Source organism: Apteryx mantelli, chromosome 1 (assembly GCF_036417845.1).
Source record: "Apteryx mantelli isolate bAptMan1 chromosome 1, bAptMan1.hap1, whole genome shotgun sequence".
Taxonomy (NCBI): domain Eukaryota; kingdom Metazoa; phylum Chordata; class Aves; order Apterygiformes; family Apterygidae; genus Apteryx; species Apteryx mantelli.
This window is the reverse complement of record NC_089978.1, coordinates 23,818,804-23,834,456: the sequence shown is the minus strand read 5'-3', so window position 1 is coordinate 23,834,456 and position 15,653 is coordinate 23,818,804. Positions and strand designations below refer to the sequence as shown.

General features: G+C 42.0%; 1 protein-coding gene across 6 annotated transcripts in view; it reads right to left on the bottom strand.

Moving 5' to 3' along the window:
- CDK8 (cyclin dependent kinase 8) overlaps window positions 1-8,738 on the bottom strand; it is an 86,402-nt gene extending 77,664 nt beyond the window's left edge. For 3 of the 6 annotated variants that reach the window (XR_010883320.1, XM_067290593.1, XM_067290600.1), the window contains exon 1: window positions 8,579-8,738. Coding sequence is in view for 3 of the 6 variants with exons in the window: in XM_067290593.1 (XP_067146694.1) it covers window positions 8,579-8,706 (128 nt within the window). In the remaining 3 variants the exon portion in view is untranslated. The remainder of the gene's footprint in view (window positions 1-8,578) is intronic. The other 3 variants (XM_067290607.1, XM_067290614.1, XM_067290625.1) reach the window with 3 other exon arrangements.
- Between the last annotated feature and the right edge of the window lie 6,915 nt (window positions 8,739-15,653).

Here is a 15,653-nt window from a genome sequence, read left to right as displayed (position 1 = left end):
AAATGAGGATAAGTTTGATATACAAGGATCCTTAGCAAGTCTTCTTTGGCAGATTTCAAATGTTTAAGATCTGTCAGTTCCTCCTCCTCCCCTCAACACATGCTCAAGAAGCACAACACTTCAAATAATTGAGCTGCTGATCAAACTTGTAAGCTTCTCCAGGGCAGCAAACTGGCAGAAGAGACCCAGACTAGAAATGTTGAGCAATAGGGGTTTTTTTAATTTGTATTTAATTATTTGCCTTGTCCTATCAGAGAGGGAGAGAGAAGGAACAAATGAGCTGCATGTATACTTTCAGTTAGAATTTGCATTTAGACACTGGATAATCCCACAATGAAGCAAAGAGCCTTAGGGAAAAAAAAAAAAAAAAGTTTCATCAATTCTGTTACTCCCGGAACTACTGCACAAACTTTGGTATATAAAAAAATTGCAACTGGAGCTTGTTCTGCCTGTTTGGACTTTAAGACAGCAAGGCTGCAAATCCACATACAGTCTTGCAGTATCTGCAGAACTCCTCTGGTCTCTTAACCCAAGGATCCTGCACAGACACAGAAGAATTTAACGGTTTCAGAAACAGAATGGCTTTCCGTATGTGTAGCTGTAAGTTCATCTCCTCTTAGTTTTTTTCTTGCGTTTAAGACGTTGTTAATGTTTCTGCAGAAATAGTTGAAGGCAGTACTTTCTACAAAACAGTTATCCCAGGCATCAACAGACACCACAAAGAATATGGTTTAAATCAGCAAAAGGTTAAGTAATACATGTGTATATGCATCCACTATAGGTCATTCTTTAAGAACTGGCACCAGCCAGCAAAGCTCCTGCAGGACCAGGAAAGGCGCTGGAGCCTCACTGTACACCCCCTTACACAGTAAGGGAGAGTTGGGGTTTTTGTTTTTGTTTGTTTGTTTTAACTTTACCAGACATCAGGAAATGCTTTCTCAAAATCTGCTTCCTACCTATTTAGCAGAGAACTGACACAGTACTGCAAGTTACTTGCACTATATACTTACCAGTTATTTGCTTGCCTGCCTCAGCTCTGTTCTGCTCATTCCAAATACTTTGCTTGGAATGTACAAAACTACAGAAATCAGATTAAATCTTTAATGCCACTATTCCATTCCTGTTCTCAGGCATATGAAGTTTCTTGCAGACCAGGCCTAGAGTTTTTCCAAAATTTCTATTAGGAGTCTCAAAGCCCAGCAGCTGGCACCACAGAGCTGCTGCCCAGAAGATTACTCCTCCTGTGGTCCAGGAGACCTTCAGGAACCCGTTTCCTGACTCACCTCTCCCACCCTGCGTGTTCCCTGAAAAAAACTCCTGATGCAGTTCTATGCAGATTAATGATTTCAGCCCCTCGAAACGTTTTCAACCCCACCATTTTTCTTAAGAGTATTTCTGAATGTGAACAAGAATCCACTGCCATAGCTCACACCCACAGCAGCTGCAAAAAAGGGGGCTTTCCTGCACAGCTATTATGCCAGAGCACCGAGTACCTCAACTCCTCAGATCCTTTCAGGGATCTCCCATCTTTTTTTTCACCTTCTCCTAGAAGGACAGACCAGCAGAAGAACAGTTGAGCTCCAGGTTCATCTGTTCCTTAACAAGGCACAGCCCATGGCCTCCACCACTTTTTTCAGTGCACCCCAAAACTGCACATACTCTGTACTGCTGTCCTAGAAGCAGAAAGTGATTTGCAGTAAACTGCTTCTAACACACCACTAGACATCTTGATATTCACGGACAGCGCAGGTTTGTCTTCTACCTGCGATGCTCATTACCAGTGCCTCATCACCCGAGTCATCTCTTTCAGGCACAGTCGAGGACTCTGCATGCTGCATTCTTCTTTCCCTGCTGGCCCACAAATGCAGCTTCCATGTCTGGAGGGGGCAAGGAAATGGAGCAGTCTCTTATGCCCTAACATTCCCTCTGATTTTTTCAGAAGTTTGTGAACATAAAAAAAGCATAAAGTCCACAGGAATTACTCTCCAATGAACCGTTGTTTCGCGTTTTTCAGTCATCCAACTTAATGCAGTAGTGCATCAAAAAAAGCTCTTCCTGACTGAAGATTAGGTGCATGAGAACCCATTTTTAGTCCAAGAGATGACAGTTAAGTCAAAACAAAAAACAAGTACCAACTCTTCAGTACGGCTTGCTTTCATTCTTGATATTTTACACTCATTCATATTTACCAGTCATTTGCATTTTCTTTGTTTCATTTTCAGTTACTCACAAACTAGTTTAATAGTATGGGTGCAAAAACTAGGACAGCATTAAGATTTACACTGGGAATGGGGAGTTCTATGCATGTAGGAGTCAAGATGGAAAAGACTATTTGGAAAGCTTAAATTGTCTGTTTGTAGGTAACATCACTTGTTCCAAAGAAAATTCTAATCATTTTTTTCACTTTCCAAATGGAAGCCACTATAACACTATACAGTTACTTTTGTCCTTCGACCCAGCTTCAATCAGCATACTGTATATGAGCTCCTCTGCATCAAATAACTGTCGTACTTTCACAGCTACATATGCTTCCAAGGCAGCCATGGAACAAAGCTACAGATGTCCACCTATCAGTAGTATTATACAGACTCCTGTAGGAAAATTAAGAGCATCACACTGAGATGAAAGGTTTGTTCCCAGAAAGGTAAAAGACACAGGCTACATGGAAAAATAGAACAAAATGCTTGCCTCTTCTATAAGACAAAAAACTATCACACAAAGCAAATGGTAGGGAATGAAGAGCCACAGCACTCATTTTGTTATATAAAGTCTATAAAACTTGGAGCCACCTGACAGGGTGAGAAGGGAAGGAAGCAGAACGGGAAATAATTATATAAGAGTGTTCTCCTGTAAAAAATGAAAGAGCACAAGACTTCATGCAATACAGTATGCATGCCTCATTATGTAGATATAGTTTAACTGGGGATTTTCTAACTATGGTAATGGACCCAGAAGAGACTCTGGGCATACATTTTAGCAAGATAATATGCACATATTACATATGCACTAAGTCTGTGGCATTTAGAAATTCCATGCTATCGTTCACAGGAGTTAGAAGTCAAACGCTTGCCTTTGCAACACTCATGGCATACATATAATCTGCACCACACCCACTGCTTCAGTCCAAGGGAGTTACAGGCAACATACAGGAATATTCAGCTGAAATAGAAAAAAATTCTCATATCCATTAAACTGATAGAAGACAAGAGACATTGTGTAGTTTATACTGCAGGCTAACAGTATTAACATCATGATACAATTCCTGCAAAGTATCACTGCAGAATTCATCAAGAAGCTCTATGTGCAGACCCATTATTTCACTTCTTGCCAAGTTTCTCACTGGACTGATTACCTCTATCTGTGGCACTCCCATACTCACAAACTTACCTCTCCGCAAAATCAGCTTGCTACAGACATTGGCAAAATAAGTCAACTATCTGCAATCTGAAGCAACTCAATCAATATATATCTATAAATATAGACAAACTGCAACATATCCGAACTAATCTGGTATCAACCTTATGGACCTTATGAAGGTTCAAGTGTTTCTGAAGACAAAAATCCTAAAGTAAGCAAAGGTGGGCTCTTCTGCACGCACTATAGGTCTTGGTCTGATCTCTTAACAAAGCAGTCTAACTTCTGGAGCGTAAGAGCATTCAACTTGTTACAGTAGTTGGTCGGAAGTGGCTGTTCTTGACACAATCACAGACATCTAGGCACTAAGCTTTTAACCATTATCTTTTCCCTTGACAAAAGCTTGCACAGTTTATCTACATGCTGCATTAAATTATTTCTTTACTGCTCATCCACAAAAACGTAATCTCCCCTTGTTCAAATACTATGAAACAAAATTAGTATCAGCATCTTTTACATTCCCCAAATCATTCATTATTTTACATAATGTAAATACGTTCTATCTTCTCTTCTTTCCAAGGGAAATATTCTCAATCTCTTCAGTTATACAAGAGTTTGAGACACTCATCATCATTCTTCCAATATCCTTTTAAAGGTAAATAGAAACTACTACATACCATATTAGACATGAAGCAAACCAGTAATTTACTGGATTACACTACTTTTTCATCATTCTGTTTCTTATACAATTTATACAGACCATCAAGAAAAAAAAGGGGGATACAGATTTGACTGTTTGAAGGGTGCGAGGAAAAGTTCACTATCTAAATATATTCTTATTATAGTTTTAATTAGAGTGCCAGTACACCCACATGAAAGAATCTGCCCCTCCACCTACAGCAATACATCCAACACAGAACAACAATAGCTGAAATTAAAAAATAAAAGTCTCCAACTGGACTTCTTTGAGACCTATGTCACTTGTGTTTTCCGAGAATGACTAGGAAAACATTAGGTTGCTTGATGTGGTGAGACTATGGGTGGGGAACCAATAGAAGTCTCTTTCCCAGAGAATATGGAAAGCTTCCAATAAAACACGATGTCACTGCAATTTGAGATCTTCAATTACATCATATTTTGCTGCTGTAATTCAAAAGTCAGATACTGCCTAAAAGTGACATTCAGTAGTTTCTTATTCTCATCCAAACCACAATCTATAAAAAAAAAAAGTGTATTTGGAAACACTCCAAATTGCCACTGAAACAGGCATCCTTGCTAGACAGAATAGGCTGCTTTCACATATTTCAGATTCTAGTTGTATCAAAAACAGAAAGGAGAATTTAAAAAAAAGTGCAAGATCAAGCCCACTAAAACTAGTAACCGCTTGGGTATTAGCATACTAGAACCACACTTTGCCAGCCCAGAAACCACTGCCTGACAGATCTATCAGTGTTCAGTGTGCTCTACCACCAGAGAAGGCCACACTTACAAGCCCCCTAGTGTCCTACCACTTCAGTGCACCAAAGCAAATACCTGCAAGTCAGTTCCTAATGAACTTTGAAGAGGGGTCTGATGCAATCAGTTTGGTAAGCCCTCAAGTCCATATGGTAGTGCAACACACTAAAGAATGGCTGGCATATCTTCTAATTTTGGCAACATTTAAATAGCTAGTTTTAACACCTGGCTTGAGCAAGATTTCTAGTGAGCACTAAAATGGCACGCAAAATAGCTTTTAAGTGGGGAAATAATTGAATCTTTCTGGACAAAAGAAAGCAAGCTCTCCTCCTACCATTAAAGTGACAGGTTTTTTTTATTTGAAGTCTTACTTGCACCTTGGGGTGCCACCATTCCAATCCCAATGTCTGCCATTAGAAATGAATTCGCTTCTCACGTATTTTTCTGCTCTAATAACTACTGTCAACTCACATCTGGCTTGCTATAATTACTACTAGTTTGTTAGAATTACTACAGGTATAACAGTGACAAAAAGACAGCACCATTCAATGGAAAACTAGGAAGATTCTTTTTGACCATAAAGACTATAAACTTAAAAAATAAAAGAAATTAAAATAAAAACTTGAGTGCTGAATACAGGCTTTCTACAGTCAACGCACCATGTGGAGCTCAGCCATAACAACTGACATTGTTATTCAGCTGATCTGATGTTCAGCAGGGTCAGGTTTTGGCAGTGAATATGTAAGAAACTGCATCTGATGACTCCGTAAGCGACACTCTCAACACACTAAGTCCAGACCCAAGGTCTCACTTTGTGGTGAAGGGCACCACATGACTGGATTGGCTTTTTCCATTGGAGTGGGTGATAAAATCCAGGCTGTGCCCTTGTCAGGTCACTAAAGAGCATATCGCCTCTTTCTCTCTTTAGAAGGATTCTCACTACACCAAGATTACAGTAAGACTGTCTCTCAAAATATCCCCTTGTACTTGCAGCTAGATCCATTGTCTTCAACTATCCCCCTATAGTTAGGACATGCAGCTGCTATCTAGTTTTGAACTGTCACATTTCACCTCAGAGGCAACTGTAAAAGCAATCAGAAAAAAAGTGAGGTGAAGTCTGTCGTCATACTAGAGACACTAACTCCTGTTAAACTAGATTTTCATCACCAAGAGCTTCTGAACATATATTTGCACACATTGACTTATTAATATTATTTCTCCTCAGTGTTTGTTCTATTCAATTGGACATCTGTATGTAAAAAGTATTGTCATTAAAAAAAGAGCTTCAATATTTTTAATAAAATGTTTGCAGTCCTGTAACACACATTCTTCAAAGTCCTCTGAAAACTGTGATGAGTATTAATAGGCTTAAAGGGGGGAGTTGTTATTTAAAATAATAATTAAAAGCATATAATGAAGTTTAAAGCACATGTATATGTTTAAGGAAAAAAAGTAAGAAAATTAACTTAAAGAGAGCAAAATGGTAACTTCATTATGTAAAGAAAGTTTGAGCTGCATAAGTACTACAAGTGACTTGCTCAAGAAAAAGGTTACTTATCCACCAATATTTAGCACTGGGAGATACTGAAATAGTGTTGTTTGGCATATAAGAATATGCCAAAGTTGAGCTCTGTCTTTCACACGCTTATCACTATAAGATGTATAATGTCCATTCACCTATCATCATAGTTTCAGAAAATGAGTAATTGAATGTTTGCTTTCACAATTTGATTCCTTTTGATAAAGGACTCTAAACAGAACCTTTAACTTCAATCCAAATTCCATCCATATAGTTTAAGATCACATATGTACAAGTACACATATTTTAAGTATTTGAGCGACAGACAAAGGGCAATTATACAGCATATTTAATAGACAAAGTTTTCAGAATCTGGAAGGGAAATAAGAGACCCTAGGGAAATGGAAGGGGAAGGAGCCACTAAGTGAACAATATGGCAAAAAAATTAGACAATATATTTTACTCATCAGTTTTCTGGCAAAGTCTAATATCATACCTTGATCCCCCCCCCCCCCCAAAAAAAAGATAGGGCTTTAAATCATACATTCTCAAAAACTGAGAGAAAATTCTACTTTAAAGACCACTTTTGGTCTTTAGCTATCCATTTTTAAAACATAGTTGTATTTTGCTGAAATTACTCAAAATAACACTACCACCAGTAACTCTAGACACTGTCCCAGATATCATCAAGCAGACTGATAATTTAACTAAAAATGTTTGAATAATGCTTCACCAGTATCAAATTCTGAATTCCCCATATATTTCTGCAGTTCAGTATGCTAAATTGCTGCAAAGAAAAGGTTGATATAAACACTGGAGACTTAGTTAATAGCTTTCAGTACTTCACCTGTTTTCATATTACAGGTCCCCTTATCTTTACTGAAACTAGGTCTGGCTGAGGCGACAGCTTCTCAAACTCAAAATTCTTAATCTCAAAAAACAATCATTCAGACAGCATAAAAATTATTCTTGTGAACACTACAGGTTTGAAGGCTCCAACTTAAAATTTGGAAAAAAAAAGTTAGCTGACTCATACCAGCAAACAAGATTCACACAAAAATAGCTGTGCTAGGATTAATATGAGCATGTTTAAGACACATTAGACAAAATAAGGTGTAACTAGTCCCATTGCAAAAGCATTCTGTAGATAAGTCAAACACTTTTAGAACTATAACTTATGTAAAAAGAACCAGATCATATTTCAATCGTAAAGTGACCAAAGCCTTTAAAAAAGTGCTTTATTTATCAAATGTAAAAAGAATACCCAGAGTTTTAAAATACACATTATATCAATGGGAACACACAGAGCACTACTGTGATGAGACTGTAGCAAAAATAATGGGTGTAACTTAAAATTTAGGACCTACTACAAGAACAACCTCTGCCTCCCCCATTTCTTCTGCTCCCTACTTCCTATTGTTCTGTTGTTGAAAAAGTGGTGCCATGTCATGGACCAGCGAATCCAGTTCACTATATTTGATCTTTCAAATATTTATGCCAAGAAATTCATTTGCTCAAGTCTGTACAAAGAACTGGTCACCAGTATAGATCTTTCAGAGCATTTTAAAGCCCTGAAAGGACCAGCAGACTTCAGATCCAGGAGCAGCCAGCAAGAATACCCAAAATGGTGACTACAAGTAATAAATCAGACAAAAAAAAGCACTATGAAAGAAAAAAACCACTGTTCTATAGAGCAGATGGCCAGGCTGAAATTTTAGGTGGCTACTCATATATTCCCAGTGAAAATTCGTTAAGTTAAGCATTTTCCTTAACTACGGGTTTTTTTTTTTCCTTCCAAAAGCTACTAGTATGAAAAAGACTCTAGCATTACACTGAAGGGATGGGAACGGCCAGATTAAAACACGCTGCCGCTGACACATGAGACAGCAAGCACAGGAGAGACAAGCAGCGGGTATCAACAGCGCAGCAGCCACCGCGCCAGCGAGAGCAGACAAGGCCGGGAAAGCGGAAAGGCGGCATTAATGGAGGGGGAAGCGCTGCGCGGGCAGGGCGCGCTGGGCGCCCGCGCACCGGCAAGCCGGCACCGGGCGACCAGGGCCAGCGCAGCAGGGCCCGGGGCGGCGGCTCCGGGCGGGCACACGGGCAGCGGCGGCGGCCCAGGAAATGCCGGGAGCGGCGGGAGCGGCCGCGGAAGGGCGGGGGGGGCGGAGGAGGCGCGGGGAGGGCGGGGGGGGCGAGGGGCAGCGGCGGCGGCCGCCGGGCGGGCGGGCAGCCCCGCTCCTCACTCACCCGTCCTTCCGTTTGGCTTTGTAGACGTGCCCGTAGGTGCCCCTGCCCACCTTGCAGCCCTCGTACTCGAAGAGGTCCTCCACCCGCTCGCGCTCCCCGGTCAGCTTCACCTTGAAGTCATAGTCCATCTTCGGCGCCCGCCGCGCCGAGCCGAGCCGCCCCGCGCCGCCCCCCGACCGCCGCGCTCCCCGCCGCGCCCCGCCCCGCCGCGCCCCGGCAGCAGCAGCAGCAGCAGGCCGCCGAGCCGCCCCGCGGACCATCCAGGGGCAGGCGGGCGGGCGGCGGGGCTGCTCCCTCCCCTCCCGAGCCCCGTCCTCCGCCGCCCCTCCCCGCCTCGGCCGGGCAGCGGCACAACAGCCGGTCTCCCGGGCGGAATACGGCGGCCGCGCCTGACCGCACTGCCGCAAAGAAGCGTCGCAAAGCCCAGGCGCCTCCCCGGCACCGGGCGCGGCGGGCAGCGCACCACGTGGAACGCGGCCGGCCGCGACCTCCGCTGGAGCCCCGCCCCCCACCGCCCGACCCAGCATGCTCCGCGGCAAGGGGCGGCCGGATGCCTGCGTTGCAGCACGCTGGAAGATGTAGTACAGAGGGGCGGAGGCGGAGGGGGGCGCTCCCCGCACTGCATGCCGGGAGCTGTAGTCTTGGCCGAGCGGGGCGTGCTGGGGAATGTAGTCTTCAGCCGGTGAGGCGGCGCGCTGCCTCCTGGGAGCTGTAGTCCCGGGGTGCAGGCCGCGGCGGAGCGGGAGAGGAGCCACGGGGCACCGGTTCCCTGGGCTGCGCCCCGGGGAGCCCGGCGGGGGAGAGGCCACGGGCGCGGTTACTGCCGCGGGGTCTCCACGCGCAGGCACAGCACTCTGGGCGTTGAGTTTGCTGTCACTGTAGGCATCGGTAGGCTGCCATCATTACATCATCACCAGACACTGCAGGTTGTCATCGTTACGCGGGCCGGTTATGGTGATACTACAGTGCCCAGCTTACTCCAGACTGATGATGTCAGACACCGTTGGTCCTTTTCTACCATAACTGCCAAATCGTATGTTAACATTGTTTTAACTAAGAAGAGTGCACGAATTTGGGTGCAGGTGCAGCCAGATGTTCCAGTGATGGCAAACCCTCCCCAGGTGACTGCAGAGGCGCACCAGGATCAGGCTCTCTGGTATTTAGTGCAAAATCAGTATGTTTAGCAAAGCCCTTGCGTGCTGCCAGCAAGTGCTCGCTTTCTGATTCCTCTGCTTTATTGACAGAGCTGCAGTTACTAACCCAACACAAGGCCAGTGAGACATTTTTTAGAATAGGGACTGTGTAACTAAACTAAAACTGCAGGAATCTGTTTAAATACAGCCCAACTTTTGGCATTTTTAGTAAACACACATATATGCAGCACATTGCATCTCAAGAATGCAATGCTGGTTAGTGGGCACTCAAATCCCTAACTCAACAAGAGACAAAATATTGTACAGTTTGGGGGATTCTAAAAGAAGAAATGACATTTTCTGGTACATTCTGAATTTCTTCCATTTTAATTTACACATTAAGCTTGATTCCTGAAAATTGGGAATACAGACGTATCAGCCCTACTGAGCTGATGTTACTCAAATAATTACTGATGTAGGACGCCCACAGTTTGACCTTCAGTATGTTGCTATGTAGTTGTTAGGGACATAACTTATGTTAGATAAAGCACAGTTATGCAGATGTTATGAAAAAACCCCCATGTAATTAGTAGAAATCCCAGAACAAAATATATACAAGAACATTTGCCTGGCAACTCACTACACCAATCAACAAGAAACAGTTTGGAGTGGTCTGGCAACCAGCAAAGATCAAACAGTCTGGAAGATGCTCTCCACCTCATAAAAGTCATCACCCTCAGTCTGAAGCATAGCAGCGTGCCTCTACCTTCGGGGAGGCCTGACTGTGCAGGGCCTCCCGGGACACCTGGGACCACGCTCGCATGGCTGGAGCCACCACTGTAAGCGCCCTGCTCCTCCCAACAACTCTCACTCCTGTCAGCAAGGAGAAAGTAAAGATAACCCCTTTTCTGTAACTTGTAATGTTCTTTGCATTATTCATCACTCTTTCACATAGGCAATAAATATCCAAACTCCTTCACACCGATCCAATTATTGCACGGTAATTAATGCACACACTGAGTCTGTCCTGAACTAAACCATGACAGGGTGTGGAGGAGAATCAATGCCTGCTTAGAAAGAAAAGATGGCATGAATACAAACGAGGATATAGGATCCAGACTTGTTTTCTGAGGACCTGTGATATGTTTTACATGTTTACACTACACCATTTGGAAAGAATTCCATACTCTGCCAAACAAACTCAGAAGTCAAAACCATAATAGAAATAACTTTTTTCTCTTTTAGGTTTTGATCCTTTTGTAAGAATGTTTAGAAGCCTGCCTTTCTGCAAATGTTTCTTTCATTAGCCTTTCATAACATTTGGTTTATATGCCATCCAGAACTAGTGTAACTACAATTTTCTGCTTCTTCACTCTGTTTTTACTTCAGATGCTTTTATTGTGGGTAACATCCAATTTTACCAATTCTTCACTCTGTTTTTACTTCAGATGCTTTTATTGTGGGTAACATCCAATTTTACTAATCCAAATGGATGGGTACCAAGTCATAAGAGATTTGGAACAGAAAGAACATCTCAATCTTTTTAATGGTAAGAAACTGACATTTCAGGACCAACTTTCAATTTTATTTCATGGAAAAAGCACATACTTCTCTGTGATTTATTTTAAAAACCTGTCAAAGTACAACAGCATAATATCAAGAAAAATTTTCATTTTTTGCTCCATTCTTAAAAAGAAAGAGATGACCAGGCCATGATCTGCTATTCTTGACTCTCAGGTCCCCACAATGGCTCTTTAAGTTGGCAAGAAGTGCTTTTCATGATAGAATTTATTTTCTCATACTACCTGTTTTGTCGTCTCTCCTTTTCTGCTGTCTCAGAAATCAGTTTAAAAAGCTGTAAATGTATGCTGAACATGCTCTACTGAATTCAGTTCTTCAGAGCTTTCCACTTTCTCCTTTTTCCTCTAACATTCATGTTGTCCTTTACAAGATCCTCCTATTCCAACTTTGTGTTGTATCTACTATTTCCTGTACGCAAACACTTTTGACATTTTTTGTTTGAAACCACTACAGCTGAAGAAAATCAGTTCTCCATAGAAAGTAACTGTTAACGTGCTAGCATTGATAAAGCATAGTGGGTTGGAGATGGTTATCAAAGTGAGCAGTGTCTGTCCAGAGAGGAAAGCAGTCAAGAAGGTTCACTTCATTAAATGCCTCTGAATGTAGGGAATTGTATTTCACAGTGAAAAACCTGAATTGTTTGGGAACTGGCTGGACTGTAGTAATAAGCAGATGTTGACTGTTGAGGTAAGGCAGCAGATAAAGAGGGGTCTGTACCCGAGCTGGAGCAGCAGTGCTGCAAATTCTGAAAGCAAAGCTGGTTTTGTTGTGAGCGTGTTGGCATGCTAACGTCCACAGCATAGCTGCTAGAATCAGAATTTCTGAAGCAAAGCTTATAGCTGGGGAATGTACGAAAAGCTTCTTAATCTACTACTACTACAAAAAGATACTTAATTCACAGTCTTTGTAAATAGAGGGAAAAAATATAACAGCATATCTTTAACCTTTTAGCTTTCTCAGCTTGTATTTTTAAATGGATACCTACAACAATCACATGTCCCCATGCCATTAGAATGTCCCTAGAATGTCACCTCCATTCCATTTACTAATTTGCCATATCTAAACATGCAGACTGTGCTTTTCAGAGATCAGCTACTCTTCCTTTAAGAGTAGCTACCTGCTAAAAGTTTCACACTGAAGCCAAAGAGATTCTTTAGCAGTCTAAGTCGTTCCCAGCTTGGTACTGAATGAGAAAGGGGCAATCCTGCTAAAGGCTTCCACTTCTGCTTAGATCAGTGAGAGCTGAAGGCAACAGAATATTGTTGGGGGCGGGGGAGAGTATTCTATTCTGTTTGTAAAGAAAAACAAACCATGATACACAGATTGATCATTTTCTAGAAACCTTGCAGTTCTTAATGTGCAGATGAGTTAGCTGAATACTGGCTGCATTTAAGAATGCAGTTTATTTAAAGCTGAAGCGTTGATTCTACAAATAGTTTTGTACGTAAAGTTAAGTACTTTTTATTTTACACTTAACTGCACTTTTCTATAAAGTTGATTGGCCTACTGATGTGCTTGATTTAACAAGGTGTCCTGGCTTCTGGCACAAGTGGCAGTCACTAAAAAACATGCTTCAGTTCTTTGGATCCAGGTCCTGTATAGGATGGAGTCATGCAGCCACAACATCTGTTTGCCAGACACAGGACCATCCTCAGTAAATATGAGTCTGTTTCATGCTCCTGAAGAAGCCAGGGAGTCAGTTCTAAAGAGTCTCTACAGACCTTGAAAATTCTTCCTATGAAAAAGAACTTTTTTTACTGAAAAGAGCCCTATCTGAGGGGAAGTAAATACTAATATTGAATATTATTTTACATTATTTCAGTAGACACAGAAACATTCAGGTTCAAAGGGACCTCCAGAGATGATCTAGTTTAATTTCCTGCTCAAAGCAGGGTTGCCATTCAGTTCAGGTTGCTCAGGGCTTTTTCCGGTTGGGTCTTGAAAACCTCTGAGGAGGGAGATTCCACAATCTCTCTCAATGACCCTCCTGACCAGGGGACCTTATCACTGTCCTCAGGGTGAAAACTTTTGTCCGTATATCTACTGTGAACCTCCCCTCTTTCAGGTTATGACCACTGTCTCTCCTCCCACTGTGCACCTCAGTAGAGAGTCTGGCACTGTCTTCTCGTTAGGACCCCCTCCCTTTCCTTTCCCCTGCCTTTCCTCCCAGGGCAAGTGCTCGAGCCTCTGACCATCTTGGTGGCCTGCACTGAATTTGCTCCAGTTTATCAATATCCTTCTTGTACTGGGGAGCCTCAAACTGGAAACTGTATTCTAAATGCAGGTAAACAAGTGCCCAGTAAAGGGAAATAATCACTTGCCTTCATCTGTTGTCTATGTTCCTGTTGACACAGCCCAGAATGCCATTAGTCTTCATCACTGCCAGGGTGCACTCTTGGCTCATTTTTAGCCCGCTCCACTGCCCACAGGGATCCCCAGATCTTTTTCAGCAGAGACACTACCAACCAGTAAGTCCCCATTCAGTATTGTCCCAGAGGGTTAGTCAGTCCCAGATGAAGGACTTGGCGTTTGTCCTTGTTGAATTTCTTGAGGTTCCTGATGGCCCATTCCTCCAGCCTGTCCAGGCCCCTCTCAGTGGCAGCCCTGCCCTCACGCATATCAATTTGATCACACCACGCCAGTGTCATCTGCACATACTAAGACCAGATTTTAAAAATTGATTAAAACAATAGGTTCTGCCTTACTTACATAATATCAAGTGATAAAATATAATAGAATAAACTTACTTTCTAAACAACTTAAATGACTGTACAATGAAATTAAAACCAGGCTTACAGGTTTTATCACAGCTTTACAAAATGTAATTGCTGGGATTTGCTGCCCTCTATAGACTATTTTTATTATAGTTCCAAGGAAAGTATTTTCTTGTGGAAAACATTGCTACAGTGCACTAACAATATTTAAGGAAAGATCTATTATTGTTATTTCATATTAAGAACATAATGTAAAATGAACAAATACATAGTTAAATTGTATTTTTGCAAAATATGAGTTTGAATAGGAAATGAATACAAAATTCTGCACTGAATTTGAGAACACATCAGTAGTAAATAAACTAATTCAATATAAGCTTTGAGTAAGGAAAGACAGGAAATATGGGCCAGCAACCACAGAAACAGTGCAAAATTATACAAGGAACCTAAATGTAAGTTTTGTATAAACTCATTTCTCAGCTGGAATAAACAATTCCTGGAGTGTGTATTGTAAATTGGGGAGTGGAGGTATCTTTCTGGACACTGACTCTTACTTCTTTCTATCGCTTCATTCATTAAAGGAGGTTTGCCTTCACATTAAGACCAGTGGAGGCTCCATAAGAAATACCCATACTTTCTTTATTTCTGCAAGCAAATTTGAACCAAAGTCTGAGTAGTCTGGATATTGTCGGAATTAGGTTTTCTTGCATAATTATAGAATCGTTCTCATGAAATCTTGTGATTTTGCTGATTCAAATAGTTTACATAAGATGTGAAACATACTCATCTATCACAGCCTGTCAGCTTCTGCCCTGTGTAGAAGGAATTTGCAGAAGTGACTAAGAAAGTTTGTGTACGCTATCAGCATATCAGCAATCAGCATATGTGAAATTTGTAAAAGAGTTTGCACCTTGTGTGAAAAACTTGTAACGCTCTACAAATTGAAACAACTGAAATCACAGCTTTAAACATAACAGTTTCTCTGTCAACATTAAGCACTTGATGGTTTATTTTAGAGAATGACTGGAAAAAGTGAAGGGAGGTTCCTGCAAAAGGAAAAGGTGAAGAGCAAGGAAGAGAGGAACAGATCATGCAGAAATGGGAGAAGGATCCTGTCTAAAAAGAAAGCTAGAGGAGAGTAGGAAAAAAATGGTGATAATAAATGACACAAAGAATGAGATTATAAAGTACCAAACAAGTACCTGAAGCTGCAAGCTTGCTATGCTGGATTGGTAAAATACAATGATTATCAATGATATTATGAGATTATTTTCAAGTTATTGAGCTTATTCTACAGTTGAAAACTGATGTATTGTCAATTCCCCTTTGTGTAAGTTTATCTACCTTTACAGGCTCATACCCACCAGGGCAGGGATAATGACACGAGTTTTGACACACAGTGGGGGTGCTAATGAAATACCAGTACCTGAAACGACTTCCTTTACTTGTTTAAACGGGGAAAAGATGTGGAGGACAGAAACTTAGCCACAACAAAAAGCCCAAACGTTAGTAAGAACATATAAACGGGGAGCCTGTGAAACACTGAGCAGGGATCTCACGTGCTGGGGGGGGGAGCAGCCGAGGACTGCCGGCTCCCTGCGGCTCGGGGAGTGACTGGAGAAGGGCACGGGCCGGGGGGACGCCGCG